The sequence below is a fragment of the Neocloeon triangulifer genome, unplaced genomic scaffold (genome assembly GCF_031216515.1).
Source record: "Neocloeon triangulifer isolate White Clay Creek 2 clone unplaced genomic scaffold, ASM3121651v1 ptg000017l, whole genome shotgun sequence".
Classification (NCBI taxonomy): Eukaryota; Metazoa; Arthropoda; class Insecta; order Ephemeroptera; family Baetidae; genus Neocloeon; species Neocloeon triangulifer.
The window spans coordinates 2165711-2184417 of NW_026775559.1; the positions used below are offsets into that span (position 1 = coordinate 2165711).

The window sequence follows — 18707 nt, forward strand, 5'->3', positions numbered from 1 at the left end:
GGCGTTTTTGTCGCAGCGCACCAGGAGAAAAAAGGGAGACATAAAAGCTGCACATAAAAAGGGTTTAAGGGCTTTGCATCGCGACGCAAAGAAAGAGGCGGCTTGGAAAAAGATTTTCCACTCGAGACCAAAAGCGATTACGTTCAGAATTAAAGAAGGCTTTTACAGCACAGCTATAATAAAATCTTTCAAGTTATGCAACGTGCGTGAGCAGCCGACTGGGCCGGTTGCCTAACTTCGAGCTCGTTTTGTTTTAATTTTTAATGATTAATCTTTTTCTCAATTTTCCATTTCTTCTAAAATTTCTATGAAAGTTTAAAAAAGATTTAAACGTATATTTAATTATGTTAATCACCTAATTAAAAATACATGAAAACTTGATTTATTTTACACAACAATAATTTTAAATGAATTTAAGGTGAAAAATAACAAAAAATGATCACAAAAATTTGGAACAAAAAATTTGTTTTCAAACGTAAGCGGAGAGGTCTAAATTTAGAAATGCGTTTGCATAGATAAGAAGAGGTATCGCAGCTTGTGTTATTTTGTTTCGGGGCGGCCAATTAGTCGAGGGCGTGAAAATATTTTTTCAGCCGGTGCACTCTTGTTTACACTCGTTCTGGCTGCAGCTCTCGTGCCAGACCGGCCGGCGGATCAGCGTGGCAGCGACGCAGGCAGGGTGCCCTCAGCAGGGTTCGCATCAGACGCTCTTCTCCGTTTCCAGACCGACACACCAAACGCTGCAACATTGTGCACCCGTCGACCCACCTCTTCACTTTCATAACAACACCATGACCCTTGACAAACAATTCTATAATATCGTTTTTAAAAAAATTTCTATCCAAAGTGAAATTTTTTTATAGGGCACAAGGATATATATTATGTAGGGTGATTTGTATTCATATGTTATTGAAAAAGAAAATATTAACTTAAAAAACAAAAGAAAATTGTATTTTGGTCAATAACGAGAAGAAGTGAAAATATTATTAGAGTTTAAAATAAAACTTTTTTTGCTTAGTCGAATTACACGATTTGAATTTGTTCAATCAAAGTTTCGCAAGTTAAATTTCATAAAAAATTAAAATATTCAGGAATATTAGAGCACAAAAATCAATAACTAATTGCCACTTTTGAAAAAAAAAAAACACGATAAAATGTAAAAAGTAGATCAAATTTTGGCCAGACAAGTCTGAAAAAGTCTACTTTTCAAATACAAATAAAAAAATTAATATCTAGAGTGATTGTGTTACAATGTTTCCAACAATTGTTGCACATTATAATATGCATAGAAGTGAAATGTTCAAAAGCTATAGTAATTGTCTTTTTGTTCCTTTATAGCATTTATTTCGTTTTTTTTTTTTTAATCCTGTATAAACATTATTTTTGTTGTAAACAATATAGTTTCGATTTTGAGTCTAAATTGACTTTCCAAATGGATGAGATTATTGTGTAGAACTTTGAGCTTTGAGTTGATTTTCGAGGAGAACCGTAAAAGCAAAACTTGAAACATTAACGTATGCATGCGGAGAATATATGGGACTGCGAGGGAAATTTATTGCACGGAGGAGTGAATAAAATTTATAATTTAATATCTCAGTGCTCGGTCGCAGCCAGGCAGAGAGAGAGGAAATTATGAATTTGATTAAAGTTGTTGGCGCGCCGCGAGAGAGCGAAATAAATATTCATTAAGAGCGACGACGGTGGCTCTCGTGAGATTCATCTCGCGGTGTCACGCGATCCCGCAACACACACCACGCAGCTTTGCACTTCTTCTTTACCACATGGCGATGAAAAGTCTCTTAAATCCTCAATTCCCACAGATGAAATACAGCATTGGTAATTCTGATTTAATTTGCTTATATTTAAAATTAATTTTACAGTTTAATATAACAATAAAATTATAAAAATAAGTCAAGTAATAAAATTGCAAATTTTTATTGAATATGTAAAATTTAGAAAACAATTATAGCCGATACACACGTGATTTAAATACCAAATTAATAAAGAAAATACAACTACAGCAGAAAATTCCATTTTTATCGGTGGCGATTGTGTAGCCTCTAAATAATGTTGTTAAAATTGGAAATTTTCTGTTTTCCGCCACTTAAAACCTCAATTTTTGCTATTATACATATTGAAATTGTAAATAATTTCAAAGATCAAAATTTCATGAGAGAGGAGCCAAAGATTTTAGCATTATGTAAATTACAGCTAACAAAAACAGTTAGGCACGTTTACTCTTCGTCTTATCACCATGACCCCTTGATAACCAGAAACCATATTATTTGCAACTTAGCCGATTACTGGACAAACTTCTATTGCGAGGGGCAAATTAAACAACATTACTGCTGCATTCTTTTGCGGAGCTCAAAAATTAAATAATGAAAGGGAGTTTCTTAGAAGTTGGGACTCTTGTCTTTCTTTTGATGAGCTACTTTTGCTCTGCTCGACTGCAACGGTTTGATCCAGAGAAGGTAAGAAACTGGAATTAATTTAAAATTAATCATAATATTAAAACATTTTCTCAATTAATTACCTAAGGAGGTTAATATTTCTAAGTGCTGGGCGCCTGGGAAATTCAATAAACCAGCAGTTATCCCTGCTCCTGGTATTGCACATGAATTAAACAATAAAAAAAATGTTTAATAATAATTTATGATGTAATGTCAGTGTTCCGGGTGGATGAGAATAATTTGAGTTTCGAAGGATGCGGCCAATGGAAATATTCGAGTGACGCTGGCAAAAATATTCCTCCATGGTCAATCACTCTGAAGGTTATGTACTCTAATGCTTACTGCCGTGGAGTGGTCGTCTCAGATAGAACAATTATATCATTTGGTAAATTCAAAAAATGGCTTTCATTTTAACTATAAAATACTTATCATTGGTTCTGCGTTAGATTATTCTTACGCTGTTTATGAAAAGATGAATGACGGAGAGATCGTTTCACTTCACAAAGGGGCTTGTGCTAATAAGAAAGATAAAAACGAGTGTTTCTGGGACCAAGCCTTGCTCCAACGAAAGGTGAAAAAAAAATAGTTTTTAGCTGCCACAAACCTCTCAAATTTGTTTAAAGGTCTTAAGTGTGAAGAAAGTAGAGACGAATTTATTTGCTGAAAAATACTCCTTGCCATTGTTCGTGTGGACCGTTGAAAAGCTGGAACTTTCTGACATATTGAGACCCGTCTGCTTGTGGAATGGAGACAACCAGAATGACCAGTCGCTGATATACTACGCTAATAATTTATTTGAGGTCAGTATAGAATTCTGACAGGCTGATAAAAATTTTATTTGATTAAATGTTCATGAAGGAAAATTTGAAAAGAGTGGAGTTGTTGGCATTGGAAGAGTGTCTGCCTGATAAAACGGCCCTTGGGAAGTGTGGCCTGTACAGACAGGCGATTTGTTTGTCAGGGTTTAGCAGTAAATTGAAATTTGAGAGTGAGAAAAATACAACGTCTGATTGAACTTTTCACAATAGGACTCGCCTACATGGTTCAATTGTTGGTAAAAAGCAACGAACGCTTCTATCTGAGAGGAATGTTTGCCAACTTTCTTACTCAAGGATCGAACATCGTTGCAATCGACCTGCTACCAAAAACTGTGGAAATTGTGGAAGCATCCTCTGGCTTGACGGTCATGCGGCCTGTACCTCAGCCAAAAACCAAAATCGGTCTGCAGTCTTGAGTCTTCTGTTGTAGGTATATAATTAAAATAAAATTAATTTCCCAGACTTCGGTGATGGTCAAAGCTTTGTCAACTGCGGCCAATCGGTGCCCCAGAGACGGAAAAGGGAGAAAATTGGTGCAGTTGCAGGTTTCATCCTCTTCGGCGAGCCTGTCAAGAAGACGTCAGAAAACCCATGGCACGCCACCTTGTCACTCCGCTTAGATGAGGATTTTTTTGTCAAGCACTTTTGCGGCGCTACACTCATTTCCAGAAGAGTCCTCATCACCGGTTTCCTGAATATATTGATTTCTTTTTCATCATAATACATGCATTTTTTCAAACAGCGGCACATTGTTTATTTATTGAAAACAAACTAATGCAGCCGGAAAAATTGGAAGTGGTGCTTGGCTTGCTTGAATTCTCGAAGAGCAATGAAAATTCGCGACAGGCCGTGATGGTTTGATTTTCAATATTGGCATCATAATTATTGGCAATCTTATTAATTTTATTCAAGGCCTCCAATTTGATGGTCCACCCTGGCTACAATGCAAGCAGCGAGAAATTCATAGACGACATAGCTTTGATTTTGGTTGCCGAAAATCAGATTCAAATAAATAACAATGTGCGACCCATTTGTCTTTGGAATGATGACTATCAACTCAACAAAATCACCAATACTACTGGAAAAGTATACAAAAAATTATAAATATTGAATTTTTTTTTTAAGTAGCTGCACGTTAAATTTTTTACATTAAAAGTTTTGATTAACCCTTTACAAAACTAGGTTGTTGGTTGGGGTTTGACAGCCAACCACACGCAGCCAGAAATTCTGCAGCAGGCAAATTTGAAAGTGGCCACTTACGAAGAGTGCTACAAAAGCAGAAGGTCTTTTATGTCCACTCATTTGCGCCCTGGCCAAAATTTCTGTGCGGGTTTTCCTCATAACCGTGAGTTTGAAACCTCTTATTTGATGCAAAATCCTGAACAAATTTTAAATGCAGAGACAAATGCATGTCGTGGGGACAGTGGAGGTGGGTTTATTATTTTGAAAAATGACAGGCGTTTCTTGCGTGGCATCGTCAGTTTCGGACGCATCAGGACCGTAACTCTACCTGAAAACAAAAAGTTGATCACTTGTGATCCGAGTGCGTACTCCATCTACACTGACACCACAAACTACATACAATGGATCGTTGATCTCACGCCTGACATCAACGTTTGAGTTAATTTCAACTTCTTGAAGACAAAATACTCGTTTAAATTTTTTCAATCAAATCGTTAGGAATAAAAAATAAAATTACTATTTTAGGACATCAACGGAGTCGTGAAATCCTTGTTTACGAAATATTTTTTACTTAAAAAACAAACGACTCTACCAGTTGCAACCCTATTTCACTGAGCGAAAAAATATAATTCAATGTAACTGAAAAATTAAAAATAAAACCTTTTTACAAAAACGTTAAAGACCTATTGTGTGGCACAGTGGTTAGTGCGCTTGGCTGATATTCTGAAGGCCTTATATAGGTTCTATCTTGGCTGGGGTCAGGGTTTAAAAAAACTCGCCTTGAATTTTCACTACGATTTCCATGTAAAGTAAAACAGTCTTCATATTTAAATTGAAAAATTGAAACTTGGGTGAACCTCAAGGAAAAAATGAAAAAATAAATGACAACTAACCCCCAAAAGGCGACCTACGGTCTGCTGGTACATTTGGAATACTTGCACGCAATTAATTTTTGATGTAAAAAAATTTTAGTAAAAAGTTTCCCTATTTTTAAATTTCAAGCAGAAGCGATCCGAGAGAAACAACCGATAACACAATTTTCCTCATCGAATGAAGATTTCACTCTTCACTGACAAAAGACATTTAAGATTTTTGTGTACGGGTTAAAAGTCACTAGAATTTATCAATGACACGCGTTTGCGATAAAGGATTGTGTTGCTCCAGATTGAACCAGCTGATTTAGTCCCTTTTTCTCTCTCCAATATATTTTGTGTGGTTGCTTGGTTTGAGCACTCTGTGAGCTTATTAATGGAGCGCAAATTGTTGTTATTTATCTGCACCTGCCTGTGCGTCGGCATTGACCCCGTCCGGCTCAACAACATTGACGGATATAAAGTAAGCTGAATCAACAAATTTGATTAAAGAAAAATTTGAAAAATTAAATCATCAAAAGATGTCACGCTTTATTAATATTTGATGAAATTAAATGCATAAAAAGAGACTATAACTTTTACTTCAAATCATGATTTCAATTTTTCAAAAATGTACCAAATAATGTGATTTTTCTTCCCAAATTTAATTTAAATAACAAGCGCTCTTATCAAATTTTGCGTCTCTCGTACCTTCACCTTCATTAAATTTTTTATTATAGGTAATTAATTTGGCCGACTGCTGGAATAATGGAAGAAACAAAGAAAATATCTCCACTCCAGGTACACGATAACCAAAAATTTAAGAATAAAACAGCATTTAAAATTAATTGAACATTTTGTATTTACAGTTTTCTATGTCAACGAGGAAAATCTTAGTTTCGATGATTGTGGTCTGTGGAGCCATGGCGTAAATATTCCTCCTTGGATCATAAATATCGTGATAGATAAAGATATTGACAAGTATTGTCGCGGCGTGCTCTTATCACAGCAAACAATCATCACTAATGGTCTCAATTTACACATAAAGAGAGAAATATTTTTAACACTTTCAATGCAGATATTTGCCACATGGATAAAGTAGACATGCGTGAAATAAATATATTTGGCGGCAATTGTGTAAATGATGAAGGAGGACGATGCTTTAAAGGGCGACACCGTATTAGTCAAAAAGTGAAATCATGATTAATTATTTGTCATTTAATTTTAAAACGTCCTTATTTTTAAGGTGTTAAGTCTCAAGAAGGTGGAAATTCAAATCGGCAGATTTTTCTCCAACATTGTCAATATTTTAGAGGTTCAAAATCTTACTCTGACAGGCAGCTTGAAACCTGTCTGTTTGTGGAACAGAAACAACAAAAATGACTCTTTGGAGAATTTTTTCATCTACGATTTTCATCAGGTAATTAATTCTGCGGATTATTGAATTAAAAATTATAATATTTTTAATTTTGATAGGGTAAAGTAAAAGTAACAGATTTTCTTGTTGAAGATAGTTGCTTCACCAATGCAATTTCAAAAAGGAAGTGCGATCTTTTGGGGCACTCGATTTGCACGCAGACAAATGGGCAAAGTATTAATAGAAAACGTTTACAAGGAAAAAAAACTTTTGTTTCCTTGCAGGTTCAAAGGACGACTTTCTATTTATCAAGAAATATAACCGTTTCTTTCTGCGGGGAATGAAATTGAACGAAGGCAATCAAAAGTCTGAGTGGCTTGATTTACTCCCGCACATTGCCCAAATAGTCTCGGAGACTCCCGACCTGGCTGTCATGCCGCCAATACACGAGCCAAAGAACAAAATCGGTAAGTAAGAAAAGGACAAACATTTATTAAAAAAGAGGATAAGAATAAAAATTTCCTAATTGCAATTATACATGTTGAGATTTTGGAAAGAATCAGAGTTTTCCCAACTGTGGCAAAGTGAAAGTCGGTCTTTCGGGAAAATACACACATCACCGAAATGGCACTGAAGCAGTGCAAGGCTTAAATCCTTGGCATGCAAGTCTAACCCGTCATTCCGAATCGGGGCCTTTGCAGTTCGACTTCTGCGGAGCAACCCTCATTTCTAAAAGGACCCTTATTACAGGTAAAACTAGAAATTATAACGTCAATTTATTTAAATTATTATTTCCACATTTTTGAAGCGGCGCACTGTTTGTTTCACAACGGAAATTTATGGCCAGCGAGGAATTTAGAAGTGACTTTTGGAATGCACGACGCGTCAAAATACTACGAAGCGTCAAGACAAAGAGCAATGGTAATTTTTATAGTACACTTTAATTTATAAACTATAAAAAACAAAAAATTAAAAAAAGGCTTCTGAGATTTTTATTCACCCTGGCTACAATCACAGCGCAGAAGACTTGAAAGACGACATTGCCCTGATCGTCTTGGCGCAAAATAACCAGATCCGATTTACTGACCACGTGCAACCTATTTGTCTGTGGAACGACCTTTACCAACTTGGTGCAATCGTCAACAAAACAGGACAAGTGCGTTTTGATGATTTTTTTTACAAGGAATGTCTAATGAAATTAATTCTTTCAGGTGGTTGGTTGGGGTTTGACCGCCGAGAACGTGCAGGCTTCCATTCTGCAACAGGCTGATTTGCGAGTGGTCTCTTATGAGGAGTGCTATATGAGCAAAAGGCTCTTTTTTTCGCTCAACCTGCGCCCCGGAGAAAACTTCTGCGTCAGTCGCACTTCCAATCGTAAGCATCAAAGTTCGGTAATTTTATTTTATTGAGAAAATCTCTTACTTGTGTAGAGACAGGGGTGTGCAAGGGAGACAGTGGTGGTGGGTTTGTCATTTACGACCCTTCACAAAACCGCCACTTTTTGCGAGGGGTCGTCAGCATGGGTCGCACCCGGACGGTGACCTCGAGTGACGGCAACACGGTTGAAACGTGCTACCCAAATTACAACGCTCTCTTCACCGACATCACGAATTGCATGCAGTGGATTGTGCACAACTCGCCCGGCATCACCGCATAGTCAACATTATAGAAAACAATCGATTAAAAAAAAAATTTACTTCAAAAACCTAATAGTATTCATTATTCACGTAAACCAAAATTTTAAGCAGAAAATCATGAAGGATCTTGAATAAATATGCAAACTAAAACTCGACTAATTTAATTAAAAGTGTCATTTTTCAACGCGTTCTTTTTTTTAATTTTATTTCATGCGACATTCAAAAATCCACGCAAATGAAAGTGAACGGGTCAGATGATCTACCCAAATTAAATTCCGGCGCCCCACTAGCATTGTTAAGAGAAGTATACGTGACCAGCGAACCAATATCGAAGGCTCCATTTCTATTATATATTATTGTGAAACTTGGGATGAGTTTTTGAGGGAAAAAATTAGTTTGGTTTTGGCAATCGTAGCTGAGCCCACTTGTCAGGTCGATCACAACACCATTTGTCATTGACCAGTATTTGGTTGTAAAAGTTGTAATCGCCAACGCAGCTTCAAAGAAATTTTCATTATAAGAGATTTGATAACAAATCGATTCGAAAACGTACAAACCGCTTTGGCACAATTTGTAGCTCTGACATAATTCCACGGTGACACTAATCGCATTCCTAACCCGCAGCAAGTACCCACTGCATCTGAGTAAGGAGACGGCTGTCATAAAAATATTAATTTCGTCTTACAAATTTCATTAAATGCTTCACATTTACATTTCGAAACTGTATTAAAATAAGTTTTGAATCATTGCATTTGCAGACCCAAGATCCGTTGACATAGTCAATGCATGTTGACACATCTAAAAGTGTTCAAAAAATAAACTTAAATTGAATTTTGTTCAAATTAATCGGGTACTCATAGATAATGAGGTTAAATTGTTCCTCGCAGCTACCTAGATTCAAAATTTGAAATTAGTCAAATATGGTTATTGAAAATTTTCAAATTTCATACGTCGATGGTACATGTAGAATTTGCACATCTGGAAGCTGCCGAAACTAGTTGATTAGTCTATAAAATAAATTATTTAAAAAATGTAAATATTATGTCCAATTTGATTGATCACGTCTGTCGTCTGATTGTTCATGTTTGTGACGATGTTGTCAAAAATCGCTGGCGCTTTGTCCCTCGCGCATTTCGCCGTCTGATACGCCTGATCGCACTCATCCATTCCAGCTTTTTTATTTATTTATTTATACAATTTTTTTTTGAAAATAATTAATTGGTGCTCTAAATTTTAGTTATCCTACAAGCATTGCTGTTGCAACCATCCACAATGGCCGTGCTGTTCATTAGCGCGTCAGTGTTCTGCATGGCCATGAGCTCGAGCATTGCGAAAACTGCGCTTGCCACAAATTTACCTCCAACCAGCTTTTAAGTTTAAAATTCAACCTTCAAATATTCTGTATATTAATTTGTCTCATGTACCAGCCCTACAGAGTCGCCAACACAACGCACAAAACACTGCAGATTATATTTATTTAATAAATTTGTAATGAATAAAATTCAGTATACCTACTTTCATTTGCAAACTCAATGTCGTTTGATTATACAGCAAGTCAATTTGGGCTAAATTTATAATGTAAATAAAATTAAATAAAGCATTTATTTGAATATTACATTGCGTGACGCCGTAAATGATGGAACATTCGTCGATTATCGCTTGCTTGTCATTCTTAGACTGAGGATTGCCTCTTTTCTAAGAAATGATGTTAAATCGTCTTAATTCAGAAAAAAAATATTAATGACTAAGTAAACCTCGCAAATGTATCTGAATTTGGTCTGTCCGTCGTAATCAGCAAGTAAAACCTGACTTTTGTTGCGATAAATGTTGACGGCCACAAAGTTCTCATTCCCCCCTGCGTTGTCCGGCTGTCCGGGCAGCCACTTGGCCTCGTCACGGAACAAACGTTCAGCAGAACAGTATCCAAAAATCGACTCACAACCCTCGTCTGAACCGGAAGTCCAGAAGGTAAGATTTTCTGGTTCTGAATTCATCATTAGAATGATTGAAACTAAAATTGGATTAACGCGCTTGCCTTTTAGAAAATCTGCGACGCTGCTGATGTTGGCCAAAGCGTTGTACTTGTATTGCCCATCTAAGCTCAATAGAGACATTCCCACATCACAACAGGCTTTCATAGCTTCCACATACTGCAGCATAAATTATAAAATTAATTTCACTTTGAAGCAAATTTAATTTACAGTTCTCGTGTCGTTTTGGTAACTGATTAAATAGAACCGCAGATTGTTGGTATAAAGTCGCCCGTGTAGAGAAATGTCTGAAATTCAGTTCACAAATTGACACAAGTGAATAGTTAGATTATAATTGATGCAAAAGTGATTATACAAAATTTTCCACAGCCAAAAATTACAAATTATTCATTTTGTACTGTCAACACAGCATTACTTTGATATCTAAACATATATATTTGAAATGCTCGTACTTTTTAAATGAAAGGAGATTTATAACTTCATTAGGTTCTTCATTAGGTTATTTGAAAATCGAGAAATTAATAATAATTTCATTAAATTGCAAGGAAATGCAGAGGACAATCGCTAGCCGTGAGTAAAAAATTGGTGTAGAATTAAATTTTAATACTTCTCTTGATGGGACAAAATGGACAGCTCTATATAACAGTAATGAATTTATAAGCTTGCGTGATAAATAATGGTCTTTTTTTAAATCAATGCAACCTAAACAATATTTAGCTATTATTTTTGCAAATTTCATTAAGACTTCTTTAGTGAAATATAAGAAAATATTCGTTTAAGTTTATTGCAAACTCAAAGTTAATCATTTGAAACAGTTCAATGGACGAGCGTAATAAAAGAATTCTCTGTCGTCAACCTACTTTTTAAAATCATTGATGTACCATTTGTCGGCGTTGTAAAAAATTTTGGCTGCAAATTTCTAGGATATTTTAGGCACTTTGAAATTATATAGTTTTTATACATCTTTTTGGCAGGTAATATTCGGACAAAGAGGCTTGAAGCACTTGGGACCTATTGTCGGTGGACCCTAAATTCTTTTTTTAATATTCATTGTAAATAATTATTCTGTAAAAATAATAAACCTGGCAGGCAAAAACCATTGAATCTGAGCACCGACTGCCACTGATTGAAATAGAACCATTGAGTTTGGAAATTTGCATCTGGACGCAGTTTTGGTCCTTCGCCAGGTTGCTCAGGGGTAGAACGTCCTGCCAGGGCGTGAGGTCTTTTGCAGAGCACCAACCGAAGGCGCCGCTCGCAAGGTTTTTTGTTCCTCCCGTCCAGTAGTTCAAATTGAACTTCCAGCTCAAAGCTTTTGTGAAAGAGTGAATAATTTTAATTAAAAATCTAGGTTTCGATTCAACCTTGGAGTTTCATGCACTCAAGCTTTTCTTTGCTCTCGAGGGCGAACGGCTGCATGTTCAGGCTGAAGCACTTGGCCGAGTTTTGCTGCCAAGTTCCCTTAATCAACCGTTCATGTTATTAAAAAAAAAGAATTGAAATTTCAGGAGACCAGAGATTTTCCAAGCAAAAGAGTTTGGCCGCAAGCGTTCAGCCAGAACCCGTGCTGGTTCGGGTCTGTTTTATTAATTCACATTATAAAAGTTTCATTAACACTTTCATAACAAGTTTTAATACTTGCAAGCGCACCGTTGGGTGCAAATAAGGATCGCTGTTATGGATGAAATTTTATGAAACATGAAAAATTATGTTTTGTATGGGGAAATGAGAGCATACGTTGACGGCGGCGTTTGTGTCCGGTGAACATTTCCCAACCAGAGCTGGCTACATCATTATTACGAATTTGAAAAATTATATCAGAAAGTGTAATTTGAACGCGGGTCGTACGTTGATGGTTGTGGTTGGACTTGTTTTTGTGATCGAAGTTGGGGCTAAAGTTTTTGATGCTGATGATAAAAAGGTTGAAGTTGATATAACAGGAAGAATAGTTGTTTGAAAAATGTCATTTTGCGTTGTTTTGCTTGTGGAATCTGTTGATACGATGCTGATAATTCCTGTGTCTGCGATTGTTGATTGAATGGTTTCCATTGGCAAAGTCGACGCGGATATTATTTTTTCCTCATTCGACACTAACATTACCGACGAAATTAATTCAGAAGCGGATGTATTTGTAGGAACCATCTGCATTATTTAAAAACTTAATTTGTCCAGAAAATTGTAAAGAAATTTTGAATATTTACTTCGATTGAGGATTGATCATTTGAATTTGTGCTGGCATCGTTAAATGTTGATGAATCACTTAAATCCGCATTACTGATTTTGTGGGCATCAAACTGTGATTTGGTGCTTGCTGGTTGTGTAGTTGAATGTGTGTTTGTAATTCCCAATGCGGCAATATTTGTTGTTTGCTATGTGATTAAATTTTTTGTCTATATTTTGATATTATGACAAGGGATGATATACATACCAGTATGGATAGTATGGATGGTGATGAGCGATATTTGGTGGAATTTGTTTTGAATTTAAGACAATTTAAAGCGCCACAGCACTTGATTATTGTATTTCGTTTGTTTGCAGTTTTTGTCGCTAAAGCTTATTGATAAAATGCTATATGTTTTCATACAATCATCCGATTACCTTTGAGTTCTTTCCTCTCTGAAACAACTCCCTAACCAATAAACTATGAACAAATTTTTACAAGAAATATTAATTTACTCACTCGCTTTGCTTCACTTGCTTGAACCAAGGCTACAAAGAAAATTGAACACATGAAAACGTTTGACCAGAGCGGCATTTCAATCTTCAATAGCGATTCTCTCTTTCTAATTGCATGCGGTTCATTTTCATTTTAGCTATAGTTTTGACCTGACTGTTTGGCAAAACAGGAAGTGTTGTTCGGCTTCTGACATCCTTTGACGTCAAAAAGTTGGAGTAGAAAAATACCAGCAAGATAGACAAACAGAATACGGGCAAACAATTAATTTTGGAATAGTAGAGAGATTGAACAGCAGCAGTCAATTACACTGAAAATCCTTAGTCCCGTCGCAACACTAGTTAGTTCCGTGACTGCATTAATAGTGCTGCGACGGGACTAACTAGTGCTGCGATGGGACTATTTAGTGCTGCGACGGCACTAAGGATTTTCAGTGTACTATTTAGCAGTATAGTTTTGGAGTTTTAGCACATAATTTTCTTTCGTCACGCACACTTTGCCCACAAGGGACGGAAATGTTTGAAACGAGCAAACGAAATTACGATCGGCGCTGGCACCATCCAAGAATTGCATGAAGTGGGTCATTTAAAACCGGCATTCTAGCGAAAATAATTAGGCAATTGAAAAGTACAAAAAAAAATGACATTTAATATAAATTATTTAACCACAAAAATTGGAACAAGGTCACGCTAAAATGTGTGGCATGCATTAGAATAGTTAAGCGATTTTTTTTTTTAATTTTGCACAAGAGTAAGTGAAAATTCTATGTGATTTTATGTGGAGATAAAACAAATATAGCGCAATTTTCAACCCTAGATTTTCATCAGAAAAAGCTAGACCCAGAAATATCTAATTTTATTTTTATTTAGCTTTGCAGGTGTATTTATCGAAAATTTGAAATAAGCATTAATCTTTCTGATCGTTCTACGTTCTGTTTGATTGAATAATACAACAAAGAGCAATGGTAATTTTTATGGTACACTTATTTGAAAATGTATTTTCAGCTTTTTCTGTACTTTTTCTGTATAGTTTTTTTTTGCTGTATCCATGACTCATGACTGTATCAAATGGAGAATAAATAAATAATTTATAAAGTTATTATAAAATCATTTATAAAAAAAGGCTTCTGAGATTTTCGTTCGCCCTTGGCTACAACCACAGTGCCGAAGACTTGACAGACGACATTGCCCTGATCATCTTGAATACAGGATGAGTGGACCATCTAATATTGCATGCAGATAGTATTTTTCAAGTAATTATAGTAAGCTCAAAATTATTATGGATGAAATATCGATAATGAATCTGCGGATCAAAACTAATTTTATTTAATTAAAACAAGTGAATGAATTGTCACTTTTTTAATGATTTATTGAAATCCAGGCGCACGCATTTAAAAATCCACACAAATGAAAGGGTTCGTGTCGATCAATCTTATGACATTAAATTCCGGAGTCACACCACTACTGGTAAGGCCAGAAGTGGTGTACAGCGTCCTACCGCAAAGACTCCGTTTGGATTATACGTTACTTTGAGACTTGGTTGAAGCTTTTGTGGGAAAAAATTTGTTTGGTTTTGGCAATCGTAGCTGAGCCCACTCGTCACATCGATCACAACACCATTTGTCATTGACAGGTATCGGTTTGTGAAACCTGTTGTCGTCAACGCAGCTTCAGAGGAATTTTATTAGAGTTTTGATTACAAATTGATTCAGAAACCTACAAACCGCTTTGGCACAATCTGATGCTCGAACGTAATTCCAAGGGGACACCAATCGCATTCCCAACCCACAGCAAATACTTACTGCTTCTGGGTAAGTGTAATATGACTGTCATAAAGATTAACCATTTAGTGAATTAATTCAAGCTTAATATTTTTACAGCTCGAAAATTTATGAAAATCATCTTTGAATCGCTGCATTTGCAGACCCAAGATCCGTTGACATAGTCAATGCATGTTGAAACATCTAAAAGTGTTCGAAAAGTAAACTTAAACTGATTTTCATTCAAATTAATCAGATACTCATAGTTAATGAGGTTAAATTCTTCCTCGCAGCTTGCTAGTTTCAAAAGTGAAATAAGTGGTTATTGAATATTTATGAAATTCATACGTTGACGGAACAAGTTGAATTTGCGCATTTGGAAGCTGCAGAAACTAATTCATCAGCCTGCAAAACAAATCATTTAAACACAGAAACAAAAACATCCATTTCGATTGATCACGTATGTTGTTTGGTTGTTCATGTTTGTGACAATATTGTCAAAAATCGCTGGCTCCTTGTCTCTGGCACATTTGGCTGTCTGATACGCCTGGTCGCACTCATCCATTCCAGCTTTTGAAATTTCATTAATTTTGGTGTATTTTATTACAAAATTTTTACAAGTATTATTGCTGCAACCATCCACAATGTTCATGCTGTTCATTAGCACATCAGAGTTCTGCATAGCAATGAGCTCAAGCATAGCGAAAACTGCACTTGCCACGAATTTACCGCCAACCAGCTTTAAAGCTCAAATGTGAGTTTATAGATTTTCTTTACTAAATTTTTTCCTGTACCAGCCCCACAGAGTCTCCAACACAACGTACAAAACACTGCAGATTTTGATTTATTTCATTATTTCTTATGATTACAATATTGCAAATGAATACCCACTTTCATTTTTAAACTCAATGTCGTCTGATTATACAGCAAGTCAATTTGGGCTAAATTTATAATGTAAATAAAATTAAATAAAGCATTTATTTGAATATTACATTGCGTGACGCCGTAAATGATGGAACATTCGTCGATTATCGCTTGCTTGTCATTCTTAGACTGAGGATTGCCTCTTTTCTAAGAAATGATGTTAAATCGTCTTAATTCAGAAAAAAAATATTAATGACTAAGTAAACCTCGCAAATGTATCTGAATTTGGTCTGTCCGTCGTAATCAGCAAGTAAAACCTGACTTTTGTTGCGATAAATGTTGACGGCCACGAAGTTCTCATTCCCCCCTGCGTTGTCCGGCTGTCCGGGCAGCCACTTCGCCTCGTCACGGAACAAACGTTCAGCTGAACAGTATCCAAAAATCGACTCACAACCCTCGTCTGAACCGGAAGTCCAGAAGGTAAGATTTTCTGGTTCTGGATCCATCATTTGATGAAAATGAATTTAAAATCGGATTTACGCGCTTGCCTTTTAGAAAATCTGCGACGCTGCTGATGTTGGCCAAAGCGTTGTACTTGTATTGCCCGTCTAAGCTCAAAAGAGACATGCCCACATCACAACAGGCTTTCATAGCTTCCACATACTGCAGCATAAATTAAAATTAATTTCATTTTAAAGAAAAATTAATTTACAGTTCTGGTATCGTTTTGGTAACTGATTAAATAGAAACGCAGGCTTTTGGTATATAATCGGCCGTGCAGAGAAATGTCTGAAATTCAATGAATCACAAATAGACGCAAGTTATTAGTGCTTATTAATGCAAGCAAGCAAATCACTGAATCACTGAAATTTGCCACAATCAAAACATATTAAACATTTTGCAGTTCTACCTGTTAGATCTGTTTGTCTTTGATATTATTATTATTGTTTATTTGTCCAGATTGTGACAAATACATTGTTTACATTCAATTTTTGAAAACAATTATATTCATACATTATATTTTATTTAAAATGATCGTACTTCTAAAATAAAAGAAGATTGACTTTTTAGGTAGTTTTGATAGATAAAATTTATAGTAAAATTCTTTTTCAAATCGCAAAAGAGAAAAGCATATAAAATTAGTGTATTTGTATATTAAATTATAATTTTTCCTTTGATAATAAAAGCTTTTGTGAAGAATCATTATCTTTTTAAGACTCAATAAAATGTGAATAAAATTTCTTACAGAATAATCAGCCAAATTTTCCCTTTCAATTCGTGAAATATAAGCAATATTATTAGTTCAAGAGCGTTTAGTTAATGGCAAACTCAAAGTTTCGACATGAATAATTTAAACGGACAAGCAAAAAGCCCAAATAAGAAGAGGAATTCTAGATTGTGAATATACTTTTTAAAACCATTGATGTACTATTTGCCGACACTGTAAAAAGCTTGGGCTGAAAATTTTTGAGGATAATTATAACGCAATTTTAACTAGGAAAGGCATTTTACATCTCTCTGGCAGGTGATATTTGGACAAATAGGTCTGGTGCACTTGGGGCCTTTCGTCGTTGGACCCTGATTTCGTTTGTTTTTCAACATATATTCAAAAAGTATTATAAAAAATAAACCTGGCAGGCAAAAACCATTGAATCTGAGCAACGTCTGCCACTGATTGAAATAGAACCACTGAGTTTGGAAATTAGCATCTGGACGCAGTTCTGGTCCTTCGCCAGGCTGCTCAGGGGTAGAACGTCCTGCCAGGGCGTGAGGTCTTTTGCAGAGCACCAACTGAAGGCGCCGCTCGCAAGGTTTTTTGTTCCTCCCGTCCAGTAGTTCAAATTAAACTTCCAGCTCAAAGCTTTTGTGAAAGTGTGAATAATTTTATTAAAAATCTAGGTTTCGATTCAACCTTGGAGTTTCATGCACTCAAGCTTTTCTTTGCTCTCGAGGGCGAACGGCTGCATGTTCAGGCTGAAGCACTTGGCCGAGTTTTGCTGCCAAGTTCCCTAAATCAACCGTTCATGTTATTAAAAAAAAAAGAATTGAAATTTCAGGAGACCAGAGATTTTCCAAGCAAAAGAGTTTGGCCGCAAGCGTTGAGCCAGAACCCGTGCTGGTCCGGATCTGTTTTATTAAATCAAATTATAAAATTTTCATTAACACTTTCATAATAAGTTTTAATACTAGCAAGCGCTCCGTTGGCTGCAAATAACGATCGCTGTTATGGATGAAATTTTTTGAAACATGAAAAATAATGTTTTGTATAAGGAAATGAGAACATACGTTGACGGCGGCGTTTGTGTCTGGTGAACATTTTCCAACCAGAGCAGGCTAAATAATGACGAATTTGAAAAATGGAAATTAGGAAGTGTAAATAGAACGCAGGTCGTACATTGATGGTTGTGGTTGAACTTGTTTTTGTGATCGAAGTTGGGGCAAAAGTTTCTGATGCTATTGGCGAGGCAGAGGTTGAAGTTGTTAAAACAGGAAGAACAGTTGTTTGAAAAATGTCATTTTGCGTTGTTTCGCTTGTGGAAGCTGTAGATGCAGCGATACTGATCATTCCTGTGTCTGCGATTGTTGTTTGAATGGTTTCCATTGGCAAAGTCGACGCAAATATAATTTTTTCCTCATTCGACACCAACATTACCGACGAAATAAATTCAGAAGCGGATGGATTCGTAGGAACCATCTTCATTATTTAAAATTTTGATTTGTCACGAAAATTGTAAAATCATTTTGAATATTTACTTCCATTGAGGATTGATCATTTGAATTTGTGCTGGCATCGTTAAACGTTGATGAATCACTTAAATCCGCACTACTGATTTCGTGGGCATCAAACTGTGATGTGGTGCTTGGTTGTGTAGTTGAATATGTGTTTGTAATTCCCAATTCGGCAATTTTTGTTGTTTTCTACATGATTTTTTTTATATTTTTAAATGTTATATGACAGCGGATGATATACATACCAGTATGGATGATAGTATGGATTGTGACGAGCGATATCTAGTGGAGTTTGTATGTAAACGAAGACAATTTAATGCGCCACAGCACTTGATTATTGTATTTCGTTTGTTTGCAGTTTTTGTCGCTAAATAAGCTTTTTGATAAAAAT

General features: G+C 35.8%; 5 protein-coding genes and 1 long non-coding RNA gene across 9 annotated transcripts in view; 2 read left to right on the forward strand and 4 right to left on the reverse strand.

The window, feature by feature from the left end:
* The window catches only part of LOC132203417 (probable ATP-dependent RNA helicase DDX52), a 95447-nt gene that overhangs the window by 63839 nt on the left and 12901 nt on the right, over positions 1–18707 (reverse strand). The window lies entirely within an intron of this gene.
* LOC132203517 (phenoloxidase-activating enzyme-like) lies at positions 1696–4891 on the forward strand. Its single transcript, XM_059631338.1, has 13 exons — positions 1696–1836; positions 2297–2474; positions 2542–2608; positions 2671–2838; positions 2900–3024; positions 3077–3253; positions 3312–3423; positions 3482–3673; positions 3733–3957; positions 4014–4126; positions 4184–4357; positions 4454–4616; positions 4671–4891. Exons 2-13 carry the CDS (start codon positions 2382–2384, stop codon positions 4889–4891), a joined length of 1830 nt encoding a protein of 609 aa, XP_059487321.1. The 5' UTR covers positions 1696–1836; positions 2297–2381.
* Positions 5203–9726, forward strand: LOC132203518 (salivary plasminogen activator gamma-like). Of its 2 annotated transcripts, none has more exons than XM_059631339.1 (12): positions 5203–5788; positions 6045–6105; positions 6174–6332; positions 6383–6495; positions 6551–6724; positions 6781–6895; positions 6946–7128; positions 7208–7411; positions 7470–7582; positions 7641–7817; positions 7873–8035; positions 8092–9723. In XM_059631339.1, the coding sequence occupies exons 1-12, from the start codon at positions 5702–5704 to the stop codon at positions 8316–8318; spliced, it is 1776 nt and encodes a 591-aa protein (XP_059487322.1). In that variant the 5' UTR covers positions 5203–5701; the 3' UTR covers positions 8319–9723. The 2 variants fall into 2 exon arrangements, with proteins under 2 accessions (XP_059487322.1, XP_059487323.1); XM_059631340.1 differs by having other exon boundaries at positions 5658–5788; positions 8098–9726.
* Positions 9322–11766, reverse strand: LOC132203306 (uncharacterized). Its single transcript, XM_059630975.1, has 12 exons — positions 11654–11766; positions 11372–11601; positions 11251–11316; positions 11150–11198; positions 10500–10576; positions 10334–10448; positions 10053–10282; positions 9915–9993; positions 9814–9863; positions 9723–9758; positions 9545–9665; positions 9322–9470 (listed from the first exon to the last, which is right to left on the reverse strand). Exons 1-12 carry the CDS (start codon positions 11706–11708, stop codon positions 9322–9324), a joined length of 1257 nt encoding a protein of 418 aa, XP_059486958.1. The 5' UTR covers positions 11709–11766.
* On the reverse strand, positions 11794–13057 carry LOC132203308 (uncharacterized). Its single transcript, XM_059630976.1, has 8 exons — positions 12970–13057; positions 12888–12918; positions 12718–12836; positions 12491–12658; positions 12138–12431; positions 12027–12074; positions 11928–11961; positions 11794–11867 (listed from the first exon to the last, which is right to left on the reverse strand). Exons 1-8 carry the CDS (start codon positions 13042–13044, stop codon positions 11794–11796), a joined length of 843 nt encoding a protein of 280 aa, XP_059486959.1. The 5' UTR covers positions 13045–13057.
* Positions 15636–15946, reverse strand: LOC132203665 (uncharacterized). Its single transcript, XR_009442457.1, has 3 exons — positions 15853–15946; positions 15715–15793; positions 15636–15663 (listed from the first exon to the last, which is right to left on the reverse strand). It is a non-coding gene; the product is annotated as an uncharacterized LOC132203665 (long non-coding RNA).